We start from the raw sequence: 24,495 nt of genomic DNA, 5'->3' as shown, positions 1-24,495 counted from the left end.
TTTAGGTTCAGTTTAGTGTTGAAACTTGAAACTAAATTAGCATGGTCAGTTTAATTCAATAAATTTCAGACTTATAAAATTGAAATCCAACCAAACTAATTTTTTTAGTTTTTAATTTAGTTAATTTAATTTTTTTTTAATTTGGTTAATTTAGTTATTTTTTTATTTTATTAATCAATTTTTTAGATTTTTTTATCATCTCAAACCATAATTATTTTTTTAATAAAAATACCTATGTAATTAGAATAGGCTTTAATTTAAGATGTATAAATCTCTTCTTTTTTTCTCTTATCAATAAATAGGTCAAGGAAAAAAAACTTTATAGCTAATAGTACTATAAACCATTTTTAATATTATTTTTATTGGGATTAATATAATCTGTTAGGCCTACAATTTTTATATTGCATGGATTATTTAAGTGTGAAACTAGCTACCATTATCAACATATGTTTTTTTAGCACATTGCTTAAAAATTATACATATGAAAATAGTATTTTTCTATAAAAATGATATAATTCTAACTTTTGTCAATTTCTTTACTGTAGCAATAATAAAATTATAATTTTCAAGTTTTTTTTTAAAAATAAGTTTTTTTATATTTTTTTTATACTTGATATTTTTATTATTTTACACTCAGCCTATTTATCACATTTTTTTTTCTTATCTTCATTTCTTTATAATATTTTTTTAATCCTTTTCTATTTACATTTTTTTGAAAAGAATATTGTTTTATTTTATTTTTAACATTTTGAATATTTATCACTCTATACCTATCCTATTTATACCATTTTTTGTTTTTATCTTTATTCTTTTATAATTTGTTTTAATTTTTTTCTTTACATTTTTTTTTGAAAAATTATTATACAAAGACTAAGAAAATAATATTTTATTGTAGTAATTGCAACATTGTTTTATGTTTTTTGTTATATTAAAAATTAGCTTAAGATCTTGTATTTTTTTAACGTAAATAATATTTATTATATTTTATTATATTTTAGTATTGGTTTTTGATTCTTGGTTATGTTTTTTACTAAATATAAAAAAACATGTTAATAATACATACATGTTAACTCTTGTGTTAAACAAAAAATTCCACTAGTAGCAAGGCAAATTAAATAGAAGTGTTAGCAATTTGTTTTTTATATTTATTGGTACTGATGGTTTTTTATGTATTTAATTAAATGTTTATATAAACATTTTGATTTATAATTATATATTTTTTAAAATAAAAAATACATTTGAAATGCTTGTACATTTATATATATTTTTTATAAAAAAATTATCTAATAAAAAAAAAGGGTCAAATAACTAGTTATTTCCTATTGCGCAGGATTTCATTTGTTTTATTAAATGTAAGTATAAACACATGCATGGAAATCCTAATTTATGAACGTTTGATAAGTTTCACAAATATGAGGAATAGTCTAATAAGATTGTGAAAAGGCTAATTACATGAATTATTCCACTTATAAAAACATATGAGGAAATTAACATAAACCATTCGTAACTTAATTTACTTAGGAAAAAAATTAACTAATAATATTGTTGATTCTGTTATTTTTTAAAAAAATTAAAAAAATAAATTGACTTGAATATTGACTGGTGGCTTTTATGGAGTCGGATTTAAAAAAATATAATTACAGCACATGCACCATTTATTAAGAATTGTTTAATTTTTAAGCTATGGGCATTGACCGAGCACGGGGTAGAGAAAACAATTATATATAGTACAGGAAGGTCGGTCCATTCTTATTCGGTTCGGAGAATCCGTTAACCCACATTGTTTTTTATAAAAAGGCGACCTTTCCAATACTTTCCAGAATTGACCACGTTGGCGGGTTGTCGACGGCACTCACTTATTTAAACCCAAAACCAGCTCCCTCGACTTCCCTTCCTTTTTTCCTTTTCTCTCTACCAGAAAATTCAGATCTCAGAAGCTAAATTATTAATTTAAATCATAATCAACATCAATGGCATCGTCAGCGGAATTAATGGGAGTGGGGAGTGTTGGCGGCGGCGGTCCCCGTTACGTACAAATGCAATCAGAGCCATCAACGCCGTTACAACCACCATCATCCTCAATCATATCTTCCTTCTTCTCTTTCCGTCAAGGTCCGACACCGGAATCCGGCCGGATTTTCGATGAATTACCACAAGCTACTATTGTATCAGTCTCTCGACCCGACCCCAGCGATATTAGCCCTGTTCAATTATCTTATACAATCGAAGTTCAATATAAGCAGGTACCGATACACGATCAATTAACCGAATTTGAACTAGATTTTGTTTTTAGGTTTCTAAATTTTGTGTGCGAATTTTATTCTTTAGGTTTTGAATTTTGACTATTCCATTTGAATTTGAATATTCTTTAGGCCGTGTTTGGATGCTCTAAATATTCATAAAAAAAGCTAGTAAAAAGTAAACTTTTGAAGCTACACATTAGGTATTGAAACATTATTGAATCCTCTAAGTTGTACATAATCCTTTGACTAGAATTTCTTTTCTTGTTTTCTTGAAGAAACGGTATTGTACTTTTTTTTTTTTGGGAATTAGTAGGGGCAAATAAATTTGAAATTTTTAACGGCACTTTTATTTTTGTGAATGTAGTTCAAGTGGAGATTATTGAAGAAAGCGGCACAAGTGTTTTATTTACATTTTGCATTGAAGAAACGGGTGTTTTTCGAGGAAATTCTTGAGAAGCAAGAGCAGGTGTGTGTGTGTGTGTGGTGGATGGCATTGGTTGTGTTTGTTACTTTGTAAATGAATTCTTTGAGGTTGTTATGTTGCTAATTTGATTTTTTCTGGGAAGGTGTGTGGTTTTGATGTGCTTTTTATTGGAAAATTATATTAAAGGTTAAAGAATGGCTTCACAATCTAGGAATAGGAGATCATACACCAATGGTTAATGATGATGATGATGCCGACGATGAGACCATTCCATTGCATCATGATGAGAGTGCCAAGAACAGGTCACAGCCTAGACATTTGTGTAATTGTTAAACATGAATTATGTACTTGTCTTCAGTAATTCTCATAGTTCTTACATGTGGTTTTTCTGTTCAGAGATGTTCCATCAAGTGCTGCTTTACCAGTTATCCGTCCAGCATTGGGAAGACAGAATTCAATGTCGGACCGTGCAAAGGTTACAATGCAACAATATTTAAACCACTTTTTAGGTAACATGGATATTGTGAACTCCCGAGAGGTATTCTTCTTCTTCTTCTTCAAGTTTCTGATGCTTGTTGAATTTTGTTGCTATTGTTATTTCAGAATATGAATTCCTCATTGGTTTGTGGTAGGTGAAAACTCTTATTTCAAGATAACAAAATGCTTATCATAGATTAACTTTTATATGGTGGCGACTTCAGAAAAATGTAAATTCTAGATAGATATATCTGATAGCTCTACTAGCTTTCTCTATGAAATCCAATGTGAGGGCCAGCTCAACCTATTTGTTTTAGGTCCTAGATCTTTTTTTTTTTTTCCTCTTGTCCTCCTATATATAAGATGTGAATATTCTTTTAAGAAAAATCGAATGCAACTTTCTTTTTTCTTCTTCCATGTTGCTTTAGGAATTTTTTAATTTAATATTCCAGAATCTGACAATGATCAATTAAGTTCCACACTGTCTTTTGAATTTGTTATGTGATGTTCAAGCCAAAAGCAATGCACCAGGCATCTTGTGGAAGCATCAATTTCTCTTCCTTGCTCAATTGCATGTCCTAATCCATCTGCTTCATGTCTTCTGCTCTTGTGTATCTATGATGGAGTTTGACTACTTTACGGGTCTTTGAACTCATCATAAGCATGCCAGCTGTTCATTTCAACATGAGGCATCACTTGAACTGCCAGGCTGCCATTCATCTGTGCAACCTTTAGAAACATCATTTCCTTGAATGCTTGAATCAATTGATATCTATTGAAGTCCGGAACTTTCTCTGCGTGGTGTGACAATGAACTGTATGAACCTATCATTGGGAATTTGAATAACACATGCTTCCTAGTTCAATCCATAATCCCAAAGTCTTGGTTTTTGAAACCTGATGATTTGCAATTAAAATATTTTCTTGCTTTTAATTTTTACTGCTTCTTGGTTGCTAATTGGCATGCATTTCACCATGCTGTTGTAGGTTTGCAAGTTTTTGGAGGTCTCTAAGTTGTCATTTTCACCAGAATATGGCCCTAAGCTGAAAGAAGAATATGTTATGGTGAAGCATCTACCACGAATAGTGAAGGATGATGATTCCAGGAAATGTTGTGCTTGCAGTTGGTTTAGTTGCTGTAATGACAACTGGCAGAAGGTAATGCAACCTTGCCCAAAACTAGGTCTGCACCTGGCTTTGATTTGAAGTTACATTTGTCATTTTTGTGCGTGCACAATTGTGCAAAAAATGAAGGGTTTCTGTGTAGGGTTCTTCATCATTACTTTTAGTTTTATTGACAGTGTTGAATGATATTATGAGTATTTAACACTGAATCTTCTTCTGAGAACGAATATACAAGACCTCCTACCACTACAAATAAATGCTTGCACAAACATGTGCATTTGTGCAGGTACCTCCTCCTTTTCTCCTTTCTTGATTTAGATGGTTTGGAAATAGTTCTGGTCTATATTCCAATTAGAAATCTTCTTGAAAAGAAAGTCAAATTTGTTGGGTAGACTTGAAGTCTGGTATAAAAGCAGAGTTTCTTTATGCATTGGCTTGTATCGTGGAGCTCAAATGTATAAGGGGCACCACAAATGCTGCCTAAGGTATATGCAGAAGCAACTAAACAAAATATCATTGTCATGTCCATACAGTTTGCTGGACAAGACTTGGTGAAATGCCTGGTCCTTGCACATAATTCTGCCAAGTTATCTGAAAGTCCTTGACATGATAACCTCAATTCATTTTGCAAGAACAGAGAATTATGCTGTAGCATTGCATCTCACAATTCTTACCTTTTATGAATCTTATTCTGTAAGATCCAGCATTTGCAAAGTCCTTACAAAATCACAACTAGTTTATTGGATATTGCTGCAATAATTCAAACTTGATAATTGGATTAAAATTTTAAATAGAACAAATGTTGTTTATCATTCTAAAGCTAAGAGGGAATTTGCGAGTAGTGGCAAGGGAAAAGATAAGTTCAACAATAATTTCCCCTGGAGATGAATGACAACTTTTGGGGTCTAATTGGGGGCTTCTTGATGGTACACTAACAACAGAATTCTGTAATTTTATCTATAACATTAAGAGTCACACAGCATTGTCCATGTTTTCTGATTTTCTGCAGGTGTGGGCTGTTTTGAAACCAGGATTCTTGGCGCTGCTGGCCGATCCTTTTGATACGAAGCTTTTGGATATAATTGTTTTTGATGTATTACCTGCTTCAGATGGAAGTGGTGAAGGCCGAGTGTCATTAGCAGCAGAAATAAAGGAGCGGAATCCTTTACGACATGGTTTTAAGGTAAGCATGCAGATTCTTTCTGCTGTGGTGGTTTCTCTATTGTGCTTTTGCAACATGTAGTCTTAAAATTTTGATGACATTATTTTGTACAAGATCTGCACGTATGCTTGGCTGATGATGGCATATCCTGGCTTTGGTGTTAGCTGCTTTACTTGTTTAAGGATCAGTTACACACACAAGCACATTGTAAGGTGAAAAGTTATTGCAGTACAATACTGTTTTAATGGTAAGACAACCTAGATGATAGCCATTACATTTTCATAAGTGAGTGATCCTTCCCTGTATGTCAAAGTCTGACCGATTACATGGGTTCTATTTTTAGGAAATGTTTAGTAAACAACTTAGCAAAGAAATATAGGTCAATTCATGCTAGATGCCTCTAGATACAACAGTTTCTTCAGTGCTATATGTTCAATTTATTAATAGTGAATCCCAGCTATCATAATTCAGGCTAAATTGCTTAGTTCACTTTTATCAGTGACTTCCAGTTCTGTCAGTACCAATTAATCCTTTTCCTCGTACTTTCTGAAGCCTTCTGTAACTTTTGAAGTAAAACTCACTGTTTCCTTTTCCAATTATATAATGACTTCAGAACAAATGAAAAATTCATTTTGAATCTGTTTATTACATTAGATATTCTAGTTTGTTTTTCCTTTTAGAAGGTCTTTAAGCTTTTTCAAAAGCAGTTTTTTGTGCTTACACAAATCCTTAATAATAAAGAATAAGAAACAAAGGGGAAGGGCTATCGGTGTATCATATTGTCTAACTGCATGACATTTTATTAGTTTTTGCTGATTTAATTACAAAATTGACCTCCATTTTATTTTTTGCTGACTGGTTTTCATTTAGATATCTGAGCATGCCTTAAGAATATCATGTCTTCCTATGATACAGGATCCTTAAACAACCAAATGACCTCTAAATCAAATATGAGATTACATAAGAGAATACCATCACCTAAACAGCTGAACAAAAGACTTAAGAACAAAAAGCTCACAGTAAAGCCAGGAACCACTAAAATCTAAACTACTGTGAAACAATGAGCATTCTGATTGGACCATGATCGAGTGTTTGGAGAGCATTAAAGAAGTACAACCAGTTTCTTCAAAGCAATTAGTCCATCCACTTAAATTAAAATTGCTACAATCCAAAAACACAGCAAAACGAAACTCAAACATAGTTGAATCAAAATGAGGAAAAACTGTCAGCTACTGACTTCAAGACAATACCAAGTTAGAGTTCCTTTCTATATCACCTAATATCATGGGAACTGCAACTTCCTTTCATACCTGGATCTACTTCTTTGTCTCCATTTTTGTTAGTTCTTGTTTGGAAGAGATTGATAGAACAGAAAATCCTTGCATGGGAAGGAGACAAAGAGGTGCGATAGTCAGTTTAACCTGGATGGTAGAAAATCAGGTTTAATAATTCATGTTTTGTGCAAAGTGCAAATAAATCCAAACAAATTGAAGTGCAGTTTTATTCAAAAAAGAAAGAAACAAAGAAATTGATCAGAAACTTTGTTGTTTTTCATGCAAAAAATTCCAGTGGGCTTGTACTATTAGACAAAATACTGTGCCATTTGTGCTTGTTGAAGCAAAGTAGCGGTGTCTGAGGAAATTGTTTAAATTTGTGATGGATATTCCTCTTCATTACAGTTAAATTTATTAATGATTTTTAGAGATGAGGAAATTGTATGAGATAATTTCACTCGCTAACAGATGATTGGGAACTTTAAAGGTTGCATGTGGAAACAGAAGCATAGACTTGAGATCTAAAAATGGTGCTAGAGTTAAAGATTGGGTTGCTGCAATTAATGATGCTGGACTTAGGCCTCCTGAGGGTTGGTGTCATCCTCATCGTTTTGCCTCTTTTGCTCCTCCTAGAGGTTTGTCTGAAGATGGTAGTCAGGCCCAGTGGTTTGTAGATGGTAGGGCAGCTTTTGAAGCCATTGCTCTATCCATTGAGGATGCTAAATCTGAGGTTAGCTCCAGTACTTAGAATAAACACTACTCATTAGTATTTATTCTGCCATATAATTTATATTTGGAAATTCTGTGCAGATATTTATTTGTGGCTGGTGGCTGTGCCCAGAGCTTTATCTACGACGTCCTTTTTGTGCTCATGCCTCCTCTAGACTTGATTCTTTGCTGGAAGCCAAAGCTAAACAAGGGGTTCAGGTGCAAACTGCTTGTTTATTGTTCTTCTTTCTGCTTTGACGCTTTGTTATTTGTGATGGTTGATTTGATATTTGGTTTTATTTATAATATGCACAAAACTTTTGGAGCATTTTTCTTTTATTTTTTTTAAAGCATAACTAAAGGTATTAAAATGGAGGATAGGCCATGAATCTTTTTTATGGGCGCGGATGTTCTCTGGATTTTTGGAAATAGGGGCATGAACTTTGGGAGAATAAAAAGACAGCTTCTGTGAGAACTGTATTCCACTACATTTCTGTTCCACATGCACATGTGCATCCTGGTTAAATGGTACAATTACATATAAACTTTGGGGTACTGATAAAATTTTAAAAATTGTGGAAAACCCTCAACAAATAAAATAGAATTTTATCAAGATTCCTTTGCAAGAATTCTTCTGACTTGCTTTGGTTTTATATGGATGACCACTGATGTAATCTTAATTTTTCACTGCAGATATATATTCTTCTCTATAAAGAGGTGGCTCTTGCTCTGAAAATCAATAGTGTCTATAGCAAGACAAAGCTTCTTAGTATCCATGAGAATGTGAGGGTGCTGCGCTATCCTGACCACTTTTCTACAGGTGTTTACCTTTGGTATGCATTATTGGACAGGCTTAAAGAGTGTCAGTGAGAACCAAATTTGAGTTATCTTCATGACAATGAGCTTTTCAATTTCTGATATATATTTTGATTATGTGTAGGTCCCACCATGAAAAGCTTGTCATTGTTGATCACCAGATTTGCTTTATTGGAGGACTGGACTTGTGCTTTGGTCGTTATGACACTTGTGAACACAGAGTGGGTGACTGCCCTCCTCAAGTATGGCCAGGAAAGGATTATTATAATCCAAGGTAATTCGTTTTTCCTCTACTCAAGGAGTGTTTGTTTTTGTGGCTGGACTTGCTTTTCAAAGTGTTGCTCAAATTATTTTTTGTCCGAAAAAGTATTAAATCAATGCTTTTTATATGCTTTTTGATTGTTTTAATATGCTGATGTCAAAAATAAAATAAAATAAAATCCAAAAAAATCATTTTGATGTATTTTCAATTGAAAAGCACCTTATACCGCATTACAAACTCAAATGCCGTTTCTTAGAATGTTCAATGAACATCTGTTGAGAGATGATGAAACCTAAGAATGATTTGTTACTTTGGTTATCTTTTGATTCCATCTTATATCTGTTGCCACTGGTTTCTGTTGTTTAATTCACGTACTATATGCTTAATTGCAGTTACAAGATTGTTCAAATTAATAAACACAAATAGATGCTCAATCAAAGACAATCAATTGAAGTGTTTATATTATTGTACTTGAAGTAAATCTTACAATAGTTTGCAGATAGCATTTTTGTGCAATGTTTTACTGTGTTTGAAAATGCGGTGCGTGTGCTTTTGCAAAAGTGCATCTGGGCTGACAAGGCATCAATTTGAAGCTTTTTTGGGTGCTTTTAAATGGTTTTGACATTTTCATATCAAAACCATCCAAAAGCATGCAAACATTTTGGTGCTTTTTTAGTCCCAAAGTTTTTTGAACATCATTTTCAAACGCAGCCCAAACACATTCTTAGTCATAAAAAGACTTCTGTTCAACGAGTCATCTGAAAATTATGACTGATTAGTGTGGTGGCAATCAGCATAGTAATTTACTGAATTAGAGGCAGGGTTTGCATTTGCTGGATTTATGAAATGAATTCTCTCTTCATTTTCCAGGGAATCTGAACCAAATTCATGGGAAGATATGATGAAAGATGAACTGGATCGTTGCAAATATCCTCGCATGCCTTGGCATGATGTCCATTGTGCTCTTTGGGGACCACCTTGCCATGATGCAGCTAGGCACTTTGTACAGCGTTGGAACTATGCCAAGGTCAAAGTTTAGCACCAATTAGTATGGTTTTGCTGCTGGTTGGGGAAAGCTTTTAATTTTAACATGAATATACTTTTTTCCTTCTCCAGAGAAATAAAGCTCCATATGAGGAAGCTATTCCACTGCTTATGCCTCAGCAGCACATGGTTATTCCACACTATATGGGGCAAAACAGAGAGATGGAAGTTGAAAGAAAGGGTATCAAAGATGATGTAAAAGGAATCAAACGGCAAGATTCATTTTCATCTAGATCATCTTTACAAGACATCCCTCTTCTTTTGCCTCAGGAAGCTGAGGGGACTGATGATTCTGGTATAGGTTCAAAATTAAATGGGTTGGACTCTACCCCTGGCAGAAGCCTTCCACATGCTTTTTGGAAATCCAAAATTGAATTGGTTGTTCCAGATATGCCAATGACAAGCTTTGTAGATAACAATGGCTCAGATCTTCATGTGAAAATGTCACCAGATTTATCGGTGCATCCTGGCACCAAAGCTTCAGACTTGGAGTGGTGGGAAACACAAGAAAGGGTTGATCAGGTTGGTTCTGCAGATGCAAGTGGCCAAGTTGGTCCTCGTGTTTCTTGTCATTGTCAGGTGGGTTACAACTCATGATGTTTTATGCAATTTTGTTTTAACATGACCAAGAAAGCATAAGAGACCTACCTTGAGTCGTCTGATAATCTGAGTCAGTGCCATCATGGGATCTTATTTAACATAGTTTGCCCCAGATTTCTTACTGTTCATGATGTGTAGATTAAGTATTGCATGCCCTATGGCTAGCCATAGAAGCATCTAATTCTTATTTTAATCTACTGGATGTAAATCAAATTTAGAGGAACTGAAAGGTCTGTACATTTATTGAAAAAAAAATGGCGAAGAAATGTGAAAATCTAAAACTGGTGCCGGCCTTGAATTCTGCATTTGGAAAGAAAAAAGTGAAGGTCTGATATCTTTTACTATATGCTTTTGAATCTCTCCCAGGAATTCTGTTGGTACATGACCAATGATGAATGTAGTCCAATTGGAAGAGTTCAAGTTATTTGGTGTTTTTGTTGCTGGTGATTAATGTGTATAATTGGAAGAGCATATGTGTTTCTGTTTTAATTTCACATTCTACTAGACAATACAATTGTTTTTTTTTTCCCATTAACTTTACCATTATTATTTAGCGCTTTTATGTTTATATATAATCCATAAAAATTAATCCGTATCCTCTGGCATCAATGGTTTCTCTCATTCTCCAGGTCATAAGGAGTGTGAGTCAGTGGTCTGCTGGAACAAGCCAAATTGAAGAGAGTATTCACTGTGCTTATTGTTCTCTTATTGAGAAAGCAGAGCACTTTGTCTACATCGAGGTATAAACTATTATGCATTATTTATTATTTCTTTCAGTGAATGGAACCAGCTGCCTATCGAAGAACTCAAGGACAAGGACATCCAGCTCAATTTGAATAGATTCCTTGGTGGAATTATATTTTGAGCCACTCAATTGAAAAGATTGTGTGCAGTTCATTCTTCTCACGATCATATTGACCACTATCGAGTTTTTCAAGTCATCTTGAACAGCTGCTTGCAAAATTACCACCTCATTATATAGGTTCAGTCACCAAGAGTGGGATCTTGCATAACTGGCAAGGAAGTGTGGCATGAGTTTGGCTTAAAGCACAAAATAAGAAAGGGGCTATACTTGAAAGATTTCAAGTGCTAAGTATTTATAGAAATGGTTTTTAGATAGATCAAAGGGTAGAATGGCAAGGAGAAACTTGGATCTAACACAAAATATAAGTGTACAAGCTTTATCTCGTAACATAGAGGGTTGGTATTTGCACAGGGGCAATCCCATCAAAAACCTACCCAACTGCACTCGGTACCCTTCACCATCTCCTCAATATCAGGCGAAGGCAATCGATTCCAGTTTCATCTGTTAATCAGAGTTATGAGTTCATTTAGACACACTGATATTACATTATGGACACGCTCATTCACATTTTCTAAGATTGCATCTTCAAACGATATATATATATGAGCCTGGGCCCTGGGTAGGCTAAGGAAAGGAAAAATCAAGACTGTAGAACTGTGGCATAGGATGAATGGGTTTAGGCCACAGGAAGTGGATTTAGTCAGTTTTAGAGGGGAAGTGTTATACATTGTTGGAAGCTGTGAATTGATTGCTGCTTAGAGAGAGAATAATAAACTTTATACAGAAGAACAGCTTTTCATCTATGAGGAAACAGCGGGGAAATATTAATGGATGTCACTGTCTAATGATTATAAAGAGTTTTCTTTAATGCTGGTGAAAGCATCAAGAAAGATTTTACCATAAGCTTTTAATAATTTGGTTAACAAATGGTTATGTGAATGAGCAGAGTAAAAGAATTAATTTTATTAACTGTAATTATTCTTTATTTTTGCTGTCTTTCTAATCACCATGAAAGTTCAATATTTTAACGTTAAGGCAGCTTTTTAAAGTCTGAAGTTATTCATTTTGCCTGGCTTTTGCTTCATTGCTGGGTTTCCCAGAATCAATTTCTTATATCAGGTCTATCAGGAGATGACATTATACAGAATCGTGTGTTAGAAGCTTTGTATCGGCGTATTATGCGAGCATTTAATGATAAGAAATGTTTCAGGGTTATAATTGTCATACCACTTCTTCCAGGTTTCCAGGTTCTAATTCTTGGCTCATTCCCTGAAATTTGAAATCTGAATGTTCCTTTCCTTTTTCTATTGTTGGCTCAAGTTTTAGTCTCACAGGGTGGTGTAGATGATGGTGGTGCAGCATCTGAAAGAGCCATAATGCATTGGCAATATCGAACTATTTGCAGAGGACAGAATTCAATATTACATAATCTTTATGATCATCTTGGTCCCAAGACACATGATTACATTTCTTTCTATGGCCTTAGAGCTTATGGTCGACTTTTTGATGGTGGTCCTGTGGCCACTAGTCAGGTTTTCTCTTTGATGCATAGATACTGTACAGTTCATTAACTTCATCTTTATTTTGCTCCACGGTCTTTGACAAAATGCTGTTATTACCTCACCTCAATCTATAATATTTGGTGATTTATTCACATCTATTTATGTACAAGCTTCTTTGCATCTGACACAATGCTTTTTGATCTTTATTGTACCTACAGGTGTATGTCCATAGTAAAATCATGATAATAGATGACCGGACAACCTTGATTGGATCAGCCAATATCAATGACAGGAGTCTGCTTGGGTCAAGAGATTCTGAGGTATCACTTTTTTCCATGTTTTCCTACAGGCTTTACTGTTTTGAGAAATTTTGATTCTCAAAGTTAAAACATGCCCCATACAATAAGAAATGATCATCTGTCCCAGTTCAAACTTTGTTTAGTGCCCTTGATAAAGTTTGTCACTGGTAAAGAACAAAGATAAAATTGGATCTATGAGTAAGTGAGCATGAGTGAGAGAATGAGAATTGATATTATATCGTATGGGCAGTAAAACTTTTAACGATGAAGGAATATTATTACATTGTTTCTTTGTGACAATGTTTTTTAGATTGGGGTACTTATTGAAGACAAAGAGTTAGTGGACTCATTAATGGGAGGGAAGCCTTGGAAAGCTGGAAAATTTACTCTTAGTCTTCGCCTTTCATTGTGGTCTGAACACCTTGGTCTTCATTCCAAAGCGGTTAGTGTTTGTGATTGTAGAAATATTGACTGCTCCACAGTGGAGGAAATCACAGCACTGATAGATTATTGCTAACTGCTTTCCAGCTGACTCTGTACATTCTTTTTTCTTTTAATCTCAGATCAATAAAGTAATTGACCCAGTAATTGATTCAACTTACAAAGACATATGGATGTCAACTGCAAAGGTGAGAACAAAAATGGTTTCATTATAGCAGGCTATTTAATTCAGTACCTTTTCTTTTTCAAAATTTAGATTCAATGCGAAGAACATTTGGGAATTGCTGCCTGTTTGTTCAATTATCTCATGTATATATATATATATAGTGTCAGATAAGATGTATGTTGTGTGTTTATGCTGAATCTGGAGGTCTTCCCATATGTATTGAGGGCTGAGTTCAGGGGTTCAAAAGCTTGCATTAAAATAGGGTGTAAGTTGCTAGGCATTGTCACATGTAGTTTCGAAGTTCTTAAACAAAACCTAATAGAAGAAAATTCCTTGGACCCCGACATAGTGCCACATTTGTATAACACCCTTTTACAACACACCGAATTGTAAAGGTTAGATTATCTTCTTTTTGTCTTTTAGCTTATTTTGTCTTTATCAGATAATTTCATTTTAATCCCTGGATTTGATGCTAGAATACATGTTGGTCTTTAAATATTTTTTGAATTATCAATATAAGCAAAAATAACCAGCTTTTATGTGATAGATTTTTTATAATAAACAAACCTAACACGATATAATTAAGTATTATAGATTGAAATATTTTCCCAAGTCTTAAAATTTTCTGCGCTGTCTATGATAATATCTTATGATCCTAATAATTCCTTATGAATATCTACTTCTTTAGTTTCATCTAGTTTTTAAATCATTTGATTAAAAAAATAAATAAATTCTTTCATTGATAACCTAGCCCTTGCACTCTTTTTTCACAATATCAACAAATATAGATTTCTTATTCATATAACTTGTAAAACACATTAACAAAATATTTAAAATATCAAGTCAAGTTATATACTTGAAATAATCATGCTGACCTTCATCTGCAATGCTTTTTTCCAATTTACCTTCATCTGCAATGCTTTTTTCCAATTTACCTTCATCTGCAATGCTTTTTTCCAATTTACCTTCATCTGCAATGCTTTTTTCCAATTTACCTTCATCTGCAATGCTTTTTTCCAATTTATCAATGAGTAAATATATGACCAATTTTACCTTACTTGAGTAATTTGTTTTCAAAGATGAAATCATTATCACATGCATCCATATAAGTTGATTGATAAAGTTTTTTTCTTGTAATTTTAGTGGAACTTAATATTTTCATTTATGTTCAAGTATTGGCCATCCATCAATAGCAACAGGACCCAATTTTGTACTGTCTCCTCTCTAATGAAACCATTAAAAGATTATTAGTTTCTGAGTGTAGATTTTGCGTTTGCTCCTCCTTTCACTTTTGCTTGAAAGGTTTTTAATTCATGATAATTGGATTGGATGATCTAGTTCGTATAGTTTTGTCGATTGCACTCATCTACTTTCTTTAGATGTTTTTTTTCTTCTTCTAAAAACTAGCAAAATGTGAACTACAGTATTATATATCCCATCCATGTTGTAAACTTGAGTAGATGTATCAAGACCCCAGGGGCAAAAGGGTGATTTACGAATCAAAATGTAATTCAACCTTTGTGTGTGTAATGTGAATCTGTTATCATTTGTCACTACGTCTTTTTCCAAATTCTTCTGTACATAGAAGATCAGCTGACATGTCAACATGTCAAGTGGCTCTGTTAATTTTATTTCAAAAGTGTGCCCTAGATCTGCTGATATAGATGGAGACCTTTGAATGGCTAAACTACTGTCACTTTTTGCTTACGGCTTAATTGTGTTTAATCTCTTTCTGGCTTGCTCCTTTGATCTTTATTATATCCTCATTGGAGTTGTTGGAATGTCATTTCCAATTGTACCAAAGTACAATTGTTACTAAGCTATTACCTTGTCAACCCTCACTTTTCGTGGCCAGCCTTTTTGGAACTGCAGTAATTTCTGGTTTTGAGTGTTTTTTTTTTTTATTTTCTCTTCAAAATACATCATTTTTCCCCCACATTTGACATCAGCACATCAGATGCATTTGGAAAGCTCTAAAAAAACATTACTTAATATATTTTCAAGCCAATCATAATTTTAAAATGCATCCAAACACAATTTTAACCTCAATGCCAAACAGTAAAGTCTAAAACATTGGTACGAGTGTGGCGTGTGTTTTTGGCAAGGTTTGGGGCGAAGAGAAGAGCATTGTTTTGAAGTTATAGAGTATATTCTCTTACATAAAAACATTAATTGGCTCAAAGAAATTCTTGCTGTGTTTTTGTTTCAGCCAGATATAACGGGGGTTAAAATTGTTCTCTGTATCGTATCATCTATAAGAATTGCATTTTGCATGAGGTTGTCCGCTTGGTGCTTTTGCATTTGCCTCGAATTTGGCACTCAAACTAACGATTTATTGATGATTCTTACTTGACAGACAAATACCATGATCTACCAGGATGTCTTCTCTTGCGTGCCTAATGATCTTATACATACCAGGTATGATACCTCACTTATCATCTCCCCTACCATGCTCTCTAATTGGGTTCATGCGTGCGCGCTAACTGATTGCTTTCTGTCCCCGACCACCTGCAGAGCTGCGCTCAGACAAAGTATGGTGTCGTGGAAGGATAGGCTTGGTCACACGACCATCGATTTAGGGATAGCCCCCCAGAAGCTTGAATCTTACCAAAATGGAGACATAAAAAACACCGATCCACTGGAGAGATTACAGTCGACGCGAGGACATCTTGTTTCTTTCCCTTTGGAGTTCATGTGCAAGGAAGACTTAAGACCTGTGTTTAATGAGAGCGAGTATTATGCATCCCAAGTTTTTCATTAAGAGTAGAGGGTCGGTCCGTTCCAAGTCCCAGTCTTTTTCTTTGCTGGGTCACTGGTTACTGGTTTTCGAACCAGCGATGATCCCTGGTAATGTCATTAGCCATTGTTTTATAGCGTTCAAATCAATTCGTAAAAAGAATCCTTTTTTTTTTGTTCTTTCTTTTCCTTTTTCTTCCCCGGCTAGCTTGCAGAAAAATACGAGGGATAGAGAGATAAAGAGATGTACCTTGAACATTGTTGTGTATATATATATATATATATAAACCAAGTATACGTACTTTTAGCAGCATTGCTCTTCAAGCTTTTTTTTTTTTTTCATCGAAAAGTAATTCAGTCAATTTTTTCATGGGTCCCTGGTCTTTGCAATTTAAGTATGAAGAGAAAATTGAAATATATAGAAAATATTTACGTTTAGGATAATAATAGTTATCAAATGAATTATTTTAAGGCCAGCATTACTTTTTAAATATCTTTAATCAAGATATTTTTCTCTATATATTTAGTTTTTTTTTTTTTTAAAAAATCAATTAAAAGGTATTCAAAATATATAAAAAAAATCAATTAAAAGGTATTCAAAATATATATAGATGAAGTGAATTTAAGCTAAGATTATTGTTGCAGAATAAGTGAGAAATCTACTAGAAACACAGAGAGAAGAAGAAAAATCATAGTTTCTCTTATTTACTAAGTTTGACTGCTTAGCTCAACCAACGGAATAATTACTTTGTAATTAACTCTAAGAAATATTTTAAAGAAAGACTAAAGTTAATATAAGTTTAATTTATAAATACGTAAAATAATAACTCATAATAAATATATTTTCAAAATAAATATAATATTAGCATGCATGCATGCTAACTAGTATATCTAAATTTATAAATGATATTAATTCAATTTTCTTGTTTTTATATATATATATATATATATTAAAATAAAAAAATATATTTATTTGTTGAAATACTTTAAAGTAATAAAATTTTTGTAGTTGTTAAGGATAAATTATTTATTTTTAAAATTTTAGTATTTCTTACTTGTACAATGGAGTGTTTACAATCCATCCTTTGATTGTGCTGACAAAAATCATCACCACAGCGATGCTTGATTTGATTCCTTCATCACCGTCTGATCTTGCTTCCTTAACTTGATGTTCCTGCTTCCTGTCTCCTAAGTTTTCACCATTACGCAAACTCATTACTAATTCTTTAATTTCAACCATCTCTTCAGCACGTAACAAAATCATATCATCTTGCTTCTTAGTAAGATCAAATTAATTATTTTTTTTAAATATTTAAACTCTAAAGTTAAAAAAATGTATTTCTTAAGTCAAAGTTATCATTCCTTATTTATGTATTTTTTTTTAGTTTTGATTAAAAATGTCTTTTTTTTTTAACAATATTGTAATTTAATTAAAAAAACCAAGATAATTAAAATAAATATTCATTAGTATCTCAATAATTTAAGCCAAGGAAGGAGAAAGTTTATCACTTTAGGCAAAAACCCCTCATTCCCTTATTAATTTTTTTTACAATTTTTTTTTATTTGTAGTTTTTTTTTTAAAAAACTTATCATAATCTAAAAATCAAGTTTCAAAAAAAAAAATAGAAAATAATCATGTTTTCATAAATTTTTTTGTGAATTTATTTAAAATAAAAAAATAATTAATTTGTGAAAACTATATAAAAAAATTAAAAATACAAAAATATTTATTTTACTCTCAATTAACATTAATGTGCGATTTGTTTCTTACAATTTATTGCATATTATGCTCATTTATATTTTTTAACAAAGTTATTGTAAATATAACCATAAAAGTTCTAATTTTATTTACAAAATATGACATAATAATATGATGATTTTTTTAAATAGCATTTTAATTGTTAATTCAAAAGGACTTATTTTAAATTAAAAAAAAGAGGTTTCTAGGAATTCTTCAGAGCTAACCTCTAAAAGGAAAAGTTAAAACTTGTATAACTTTCATTGTTCGTCTTTTAGATTCAGTATGAGGTGCGTCGCGCGTCACGCGTCGCCTGTTTAATAAAAGATTATTAAAGATAATACATTATCTATTGCAATAATTTTTTAACCACTTGTGGTGGTCAAAAAATTAATGTCAAGTTTTCTGTATTCTTAAAATCTAATTTTTTATTTGTTTTCACTTGAAATCACTCAAAAAAAAAAAATTCTAAAAATCTCAATAACCACATTTCCAATAACAAAGCATCTTTAATCACTCTAAAACTATAAAACAAACCTAATCTAAAAAACTTATACAAGCTTTCAATGTTTTTTATTTTTTACAATATGGTTAAAGGATAAAGCCATCACTATTAAATTCTTTTCTAAAAGATAAATGTGTTGACACCAAGATTAACCTTTTTTTTTTTTATGGTGAACCCAAGGCTTTCTTTTCTATCATTTTCTTGTGACTTTGTCTCTTTTCAAGAAATTAGATATCTAGGACATAAATATATTTGGTTGGAGAGATTGAGACATAAACAAACATAAAAAAAATATATTTATTTTTATAGGTTTTTATTTATTTTTTCCGGCATAGTTAAAAAACAAAACCATCACCATTAAACTCCCCTCTAAAAGATGAACATATAGACATCAAGATTATTATTTTTTTTTAATGGATGGCCACCTCGAAGTTTTCTCTCCTCCTTCATTGTTCGTCTTTTAGATTCAGTATGAGATGCGTCGCGCGTCACGCATTTCCTAACAACTTTATATCTTTTCAAGAAACTAGATATTTAGGACATAAATGTATTTGGATGGAGAGATTGAGACAAAAAAACAAATGTCTATTTTTCAGGGTCCAATCTATTTTTTTCAGCATGGTTAAAGGATAAAGTCATCACCATTTAAAAGATGAACATATTGACATAAGACATAAGGATTAACCTTTTTTTTTTTTTTAATGGATGGCCAACCCAAAGTTTTCTCTCTTCTCCCATTTCCTAACAACTTTGTCTCTTTTCAAGAAACAAGACATTTAGAATCTTCCATATACTTTGCCGGAGTTACGGAGGATGTGAAACATGTTATTCTAAGTCTTTCAGGGTTCACTGAAGGAAGATTTTCCTTCAAGTACCTTGGCGTTTCGCTTAGCCCACATAGGCTGCTGGCTAGCCAAGTCTCTTCTCTTTTTCACAAGTTAAATTGTCCATCCAGAGCTGGATAGGTAAGCACCTCTTCTATGCTGGTCACCTTGAGTTAATCAGATGTGTTTTGCAGGGTATGGTCTAGTTTTGGATCAACATTTTTTCAATCCCAACTTTGGTTATTAGCAAGATTACTAGCTTGTGCATGAATTTTATATGGTTCGGGAATTTGCAAAGAAATAAATCTTTTCTAATGGCTTGAAAGCAGGTTTGTTTACCGAAGAATGAAGGGGGATTGGTTGTTCTAGACATAAAAGCCAGGAATGCAAGTTTCTTCGCCATACAACTTTGGAACATTCATATGAAAACAGATTCTCTTTGGACTCGATGGGTTGATCATTACTACCTCTCTCATACCTCTATTTGGTTTTCTAATCTTAAGAAGACATCTTCTCCCCTATGGAAGTCAATCTTCTCCCTTCGTAATACATTGATTGAGCAATATGAAGGGATTCCTACAATGTAAGATAAGCTCTTAAGCTGGCACACCAGCTCGGGGACTTTTTTAGCTAATGCCTATGAGTACTTTAGATATAAAGATGCTCTTGTTCAGTGAGCTAGTATGGTTCGGGAACAATGATCTCTTGTTCAGGCAAGCTTAGAACAAAGGATAGGGTTTAATTTATATCCTTTGATCCCATATGCCCTCTTTATCAACATGCAGATGAATCCCATACATATCTTTTCTTCAGCTATGTTTGGTCTTCTTCACTTTGGAGTAATATATGATCCTGGCTTAAGATTCACCGTTGCATGTCTAGTCATAATAGGGCTATTCGAAGTCTCAACAATAACAAAAAAGGTTTGGAACTAAGAATGAGAAGAGTCTCTCTTGTTCTATTTGTGTACTTGATTTGGGAAGAACATAGTGTTGTAAAAGAAGAATAGGGTGTGGTAGTTAATTTATAAGAACAAACATAAAAAGAAAGAAGAAGAATGAGATGAATGATATTTTATTAAGAGTTTAGTCTAAAGATACACCTTTCTAGCTTTTCTTTATATCTCTCTCAACTTGTCTTTTTAATACTTAAGATTACAATCCTATTTATAAGCCTTAAATCCTAGCTAATTAGAAAATTAGACTATTCAAAGAAAATCTTAATCTAATAAGAAATATAATATACTAATCAGACAAGGATTCCTCTTTTATCTAGTATTAAAACTCTTATAAACTATAAATCCTAGTTGATATTGAATTTTAACACTCCCCCTCAATATCAATTGTTATCATTTTCCACAACTCCTAACATATCTCTCATCTTTGTAAAAACATCATATTTGAGTGACTTTGTAAAAATATCTGCAACTTGATCTTGAGTCTTTACATACTTGACTTTAGCTTTCTTGTTTACAATGCAATCTCTTAGATAATGAAATCTTATGTCAATGTGCTTACTTCTGTCATGAAAAATTGGATTTTTAGCTAATGCAGTGGCTGATGAGTTATCCACATAAATCTTTGTAGGCTTTTCTTGTGGCATTCACAACTCCTCCAATAATATTCTTAGCCATATGCAATAACAAACACATGTTATAGTAGCTATATATTCAGCTTCGCAAGTAGATAACGTGACAATAGATTGCTTCTTTGAACTTCATGTGAAAGTTGTGTCTCCCATATAGAAAACAAAACTTGTAGTGCTCTTTCAATCATTCATATCTCCAGCCTAATCACTATCACTATAACCCATAAGATCAAAGCTATTAGAATAACCATAAAACAAGCTAAAGTCTATGATACTTTTAATGTATCGTAGAATTTGCCTCAAGGCTTTTGACATGACTAAAAAATTGATGTCTTTTTCTAAGAGCAAGAGTGTCGAAGTAATAAATAACTCGGCAAGACTAAGATCGAACCATAGAGAGGTTAACTATATGATGATGATGATGATGAGTTAAAGAGAATTTTGAGATGTGAGATTAATATGAGGATTAAACAATGATAAAAACACATGTAAGGTTACATGATCCACTAATGATATTAAAAATAAATATAATATAAACTCCTTTTATTACTCAACTGGAAACCACACACAAAAGAGGTTCTAATAAGATGATTTATCATTATTAGCTCATTATAAATTGTTAACATGGTCATATTAATTATCTTATCTAAGTAACATCAAACTTTTAAATATTGTTAGGTATTCATGATGCTAACTTGGGTTAACAATAAATCAAGTTCCTTTCATAGTATAGTGTAGGTTATACCATACAATTGGTTATGAAAGTGCCAAATATTTGTTGTACCAAGTGTTATATAACACAAATCTAGATTAACCATTTAACAAGCAAGGTATTAAGAATTAATAAGATAAAAATGATAAGACATGTTAATAACAAGTTGTTTATGATATAATCATTAAAGTCCATATTGAGTTCATATTATACTTATTCTAACACTATTAGTGAAACCTTTTCACCTTCATATAATAAACTTAGCTAAACATAATAAAGAAGAGAAACATAAATAAATAAGAGGAGAATATGATTATATCAGTATAGTAAAGGAAATGAAAGTTATAATTAAGAGATTAATAAAAGCAAAACTTAAGCATTATGATTAGGATTTAAAAGTGTATTTTTATCAAGGTTTTATATCATTATTTTGCACTTGAAGTATCAATAACTCCTTAACTAGAGTATGTTTTATAATAACATGTCTAATAATATAAGATACCTTTAATTTATGGTAAATGTTCATCTTAAATGCAAGCCTATCACATAAATAAAAGGAATAATAGATGAGTTTAACTATTGAAATTGAGTAGATAAAGAGAAAGCTAAGCTTAGAAAAGGGATGTTGATTTAATTCAAACTGGAATACTATTCAGTCATTGGGTCATATCTAGAGTTGTAGATCTTGGATTTTAGTTTGGTTCATATGGCTAAAAAGCTAACACATAGGCTTAAAACATTCATGAGAGCCCAAGGCTCAATTATGCCATTTGGAGGTCCAAATATTAGCATAAAAAAAAAGTCTAGATCTATCGTACAACCTAGACACTATTTAGTATTGATCTCATATCTTGAGTTCTAGAAGTCCAAATGCACATATTTTTTTTTTGTTGGAAAGTTGAGATAATTTTCCATGACATTCATGCAAACTATATATTCAAATTATGATGTTATCAATGATATTTTATTCAAACAAGAAGATAAGGACTATCACAAAGTCAAGAGGTTCATTAGTGCATCCTTTAACTTTGATATTTGTTTTTATCATTGTTTACTCATTACATTAATCTTACAATCTTAAAATCCTCTTTAACTTATTATTGTTGTTGTTGTTTATAATTTATATAACTAACCTCCCCGTGGTTCAACCCCGGTTTTGTTGGGTTATTTATTACTTCGATACTCCTGCACTTTAGAGAAGACATCAATTTTTTAGTCGTTCACTTTTCTTCTTAACTCATGTAACAAGCACTAGGCTAATAGCTCCCAAGTCAGTTGACTTTAGGGTATTAGGTGTTAAAACAACCCTTCAAACTTAATTGCTTAGGTTATGGAGGCTACGAAACCAAACTCATCTATATTTTTATTATCATCATTTTTTATTTTGTTTGCAAATTATATGTTATCAATTTCCTTTAGTTGTTACCTTTAACAAAAGAATATAAATAATATAATAATCCAATATGCAACTGACAATCATATATTAAAGTGCGTATGCAAAAATAAAGATTTAAAAATACCTGTTAAATGAGTATATCAACAATTGATAATAACACGAGAGTTTCTAAACCTGAATATTTCAAGATAAGTATGTGATAGACCTTGTTATGAACATTGCAAATAACCATCGAAAAATATTTACTAAGATGCGTCTTAAGATTCAATAAAATTCCCCATTACTCTACCATTTTAGTAATAACAATTTTGTCAAAAGGTTTTATTAAAAACAAAAGCAGTTAGTTATTTTTTATTTTTTTAAATATCAACTACTACTCTTTCTCCCCAACCAAAATAAGACATTGTCCTCAATGACATAAGGGAGAAAGATATAGTATAGAAGACATCATCTGAAGCAGCAACTATTAACAAGCATGAAACACACTTAAACAAATATAAGAAACAACAAAACATAAATATTATATTATTAATAAAACCAAAAGACACATGTTCTTACAAACTAAGGCTTAAATTGTAGTTGTGATTGTGGCTCACATCTTCCCTTGATTTTACGTCCAAGAACAATTTAAACGCCCTTTATGGGTTGAGGATAAGCTTCTTATCCAATTTTATTAAAAACTAGCAAAAAGGATCTTTTTGAGTCAGATTCTCAAGACTATGTTGAGCATGTTCTTTATGAAATTGTGACATAAATCATGAATTGCACAATGCACATCTCTACCAGGATACATCTAAGTCAATAGAAGATTATCTAAAGACTCTTTATGTTTTGAAATAAATCCCAACTTTTGATAATTTTTACAGGTTTTGAAGAATATATGTATGTCCTTGAATATGATGGGCCAATAGAATTCATATTATAAGATTTTTGTAGTTGTTTTTTATGAGAAATAACCCCTATATGTCTCAAAATGACAAAATTTAATGACAATGCTTACCTTATTGTCAGGAATGCTTCTTCAAAATATTTGATTAGGATAATATTTAAATAAATAAAAGTGATCCCAATAAAAGTTCTTCACTTTATTCAACTACTTTCTTTTGTCTTGGGTACTTCAATGAGATGGAAAATCTCCTGAAGAAAGAAAAGTGATAAAATTAGCAAACCAAGGCATTGATCTAAGAGAAAGTAAGGATTCGTTAGGAAAGTAATCATCGATTGGTGTGATGTCGAATGTTGAATCTATTGTCACTCTTGATAAAAGATCCGCATCAAAATTTTTGTTGCCTTTCATATTCGTGATTTCTTCCTAAGAATAAGTCATTTGATTCATTAAACTCAGTTTTACTTAAAGTAGATTTAAGTTGATTATAAACTAATTCTTCAATAAAATCTACATCTTGTAAATCATTATCATCTCTAGGTTGCTTGCAAATATTGAAAATATTTATCTTTAATATTATGTTTTTAATGATAGCTTTACTAGTCCATTCCTACAATTAAGCAATGCATTAGAAGTTGCAAGAAATAGACATCCTAAAATAACAGGAAATGAATTACATGCTTCAACAGGTTCTGTGTCCAAGACAATAAAATCCACAGGATAAATGAATGTATCGACTTGTACTAACACATCTTCAATTATCC

General features: G+C 32.1%; 1 protein-coding gene and 1 long non-coding RNA gene across 4 annotated transcripts; both read left to right on the top strand.

Moving 5' to 3' along the window:
* The first annotated feature begins 1,767 nt into the window (after positions 1-1,767).
* LOC105117443 (phospholipase D p1-like) lies at positions 1,768-16,391 on the top strand. 3 transcript variants are annotated; one of them, XM_011015103.1, is made up of 20 exons: positions 1,768-2,243; positions 2,608-2,709; positions 2,854-2,969; positions 3,064-3,205; positions 4,131-4,301; positions 5,278-5,451; positions 7,192-7,434; positions 7,515-7,631; positions 8,106-8,245; positions 8,353-8,502; positions 9,361-9,517; positions 9,607-10,113; positions 10,764-10,874; positions 12,040-12,186; positions 12,274-12,471; positions 12,660-12,761; positions 13,051-13,182; positions 13,304-13,369; positions 15,704-15,765; positions 15,862-16,391. In XM_011015103.1, the coding sequence occupies exons 1-20, from the start codon at positions 1,971-1,973 to the stop codon at positions 16,106-16,108; spliced, it is 3,357 nt and encodes a 1,118-aa protein (XP_011013405.1). In that variant the 5' UTR covers positions 1,768-1,970; the 3' UTR covers positions 16,109-16,391. The 3 variants fall into 3 exon arrangements, 2 of the variants coding, with proteins under 2 accessions (XP_011013405.1, XP_011013406.1); XM_011015104.1 differs by lacking the exon at positions 1,768-2,243 and having other exon boundaries at positions 2,618-2,709; positions 2,879-2,969; XR_840750.1 differs by lacking the exons at positions 13,051-13,182; positions 13,304-13,369; positions 15,704-15,765; positions 15,862-16,391 and having other exon boundaries at positions 12,274-12,581; positions 12,660-12,749.
* A 4,468-nt stretch (positions 16,392-20,859) lies between these two features.
* On the top strand, positions 20,860-23,318 carry LOC105117442 (uncharacterized). The gene is made up of 3 exons (XR_840749.1): positions 20,860-21,001; positions 21,184-21,185; positions 23,306-23,318. It is a non-coding gene; the product is annotated as an uncharacterized LOC105117442 (long non-coding RNA).
* The last annotated feature ends 1,177 nt before the right edge of the window (positions 23,319-24,495 follow it).

The sequence above is a fragment of the Populus euphratica genome, unplaced genomic scaffold, assembly GCF_000495115.2.
Source record: "Populus euphratica unplaced genomic scaffold, PopEup_1.0 scaffold1370.1, whole genome shotgun sequence".
NCBI lineage: Eukaryota > Viridiplantae > Streptophyta > Magnoliopsida > Malpighiales > Salicaceae > Populus > Populus euphratica.
Note: the sequence above shows the minus strand (reverse complement) of the source record. Positions and strands in the feature narration are given on the sequence as shown.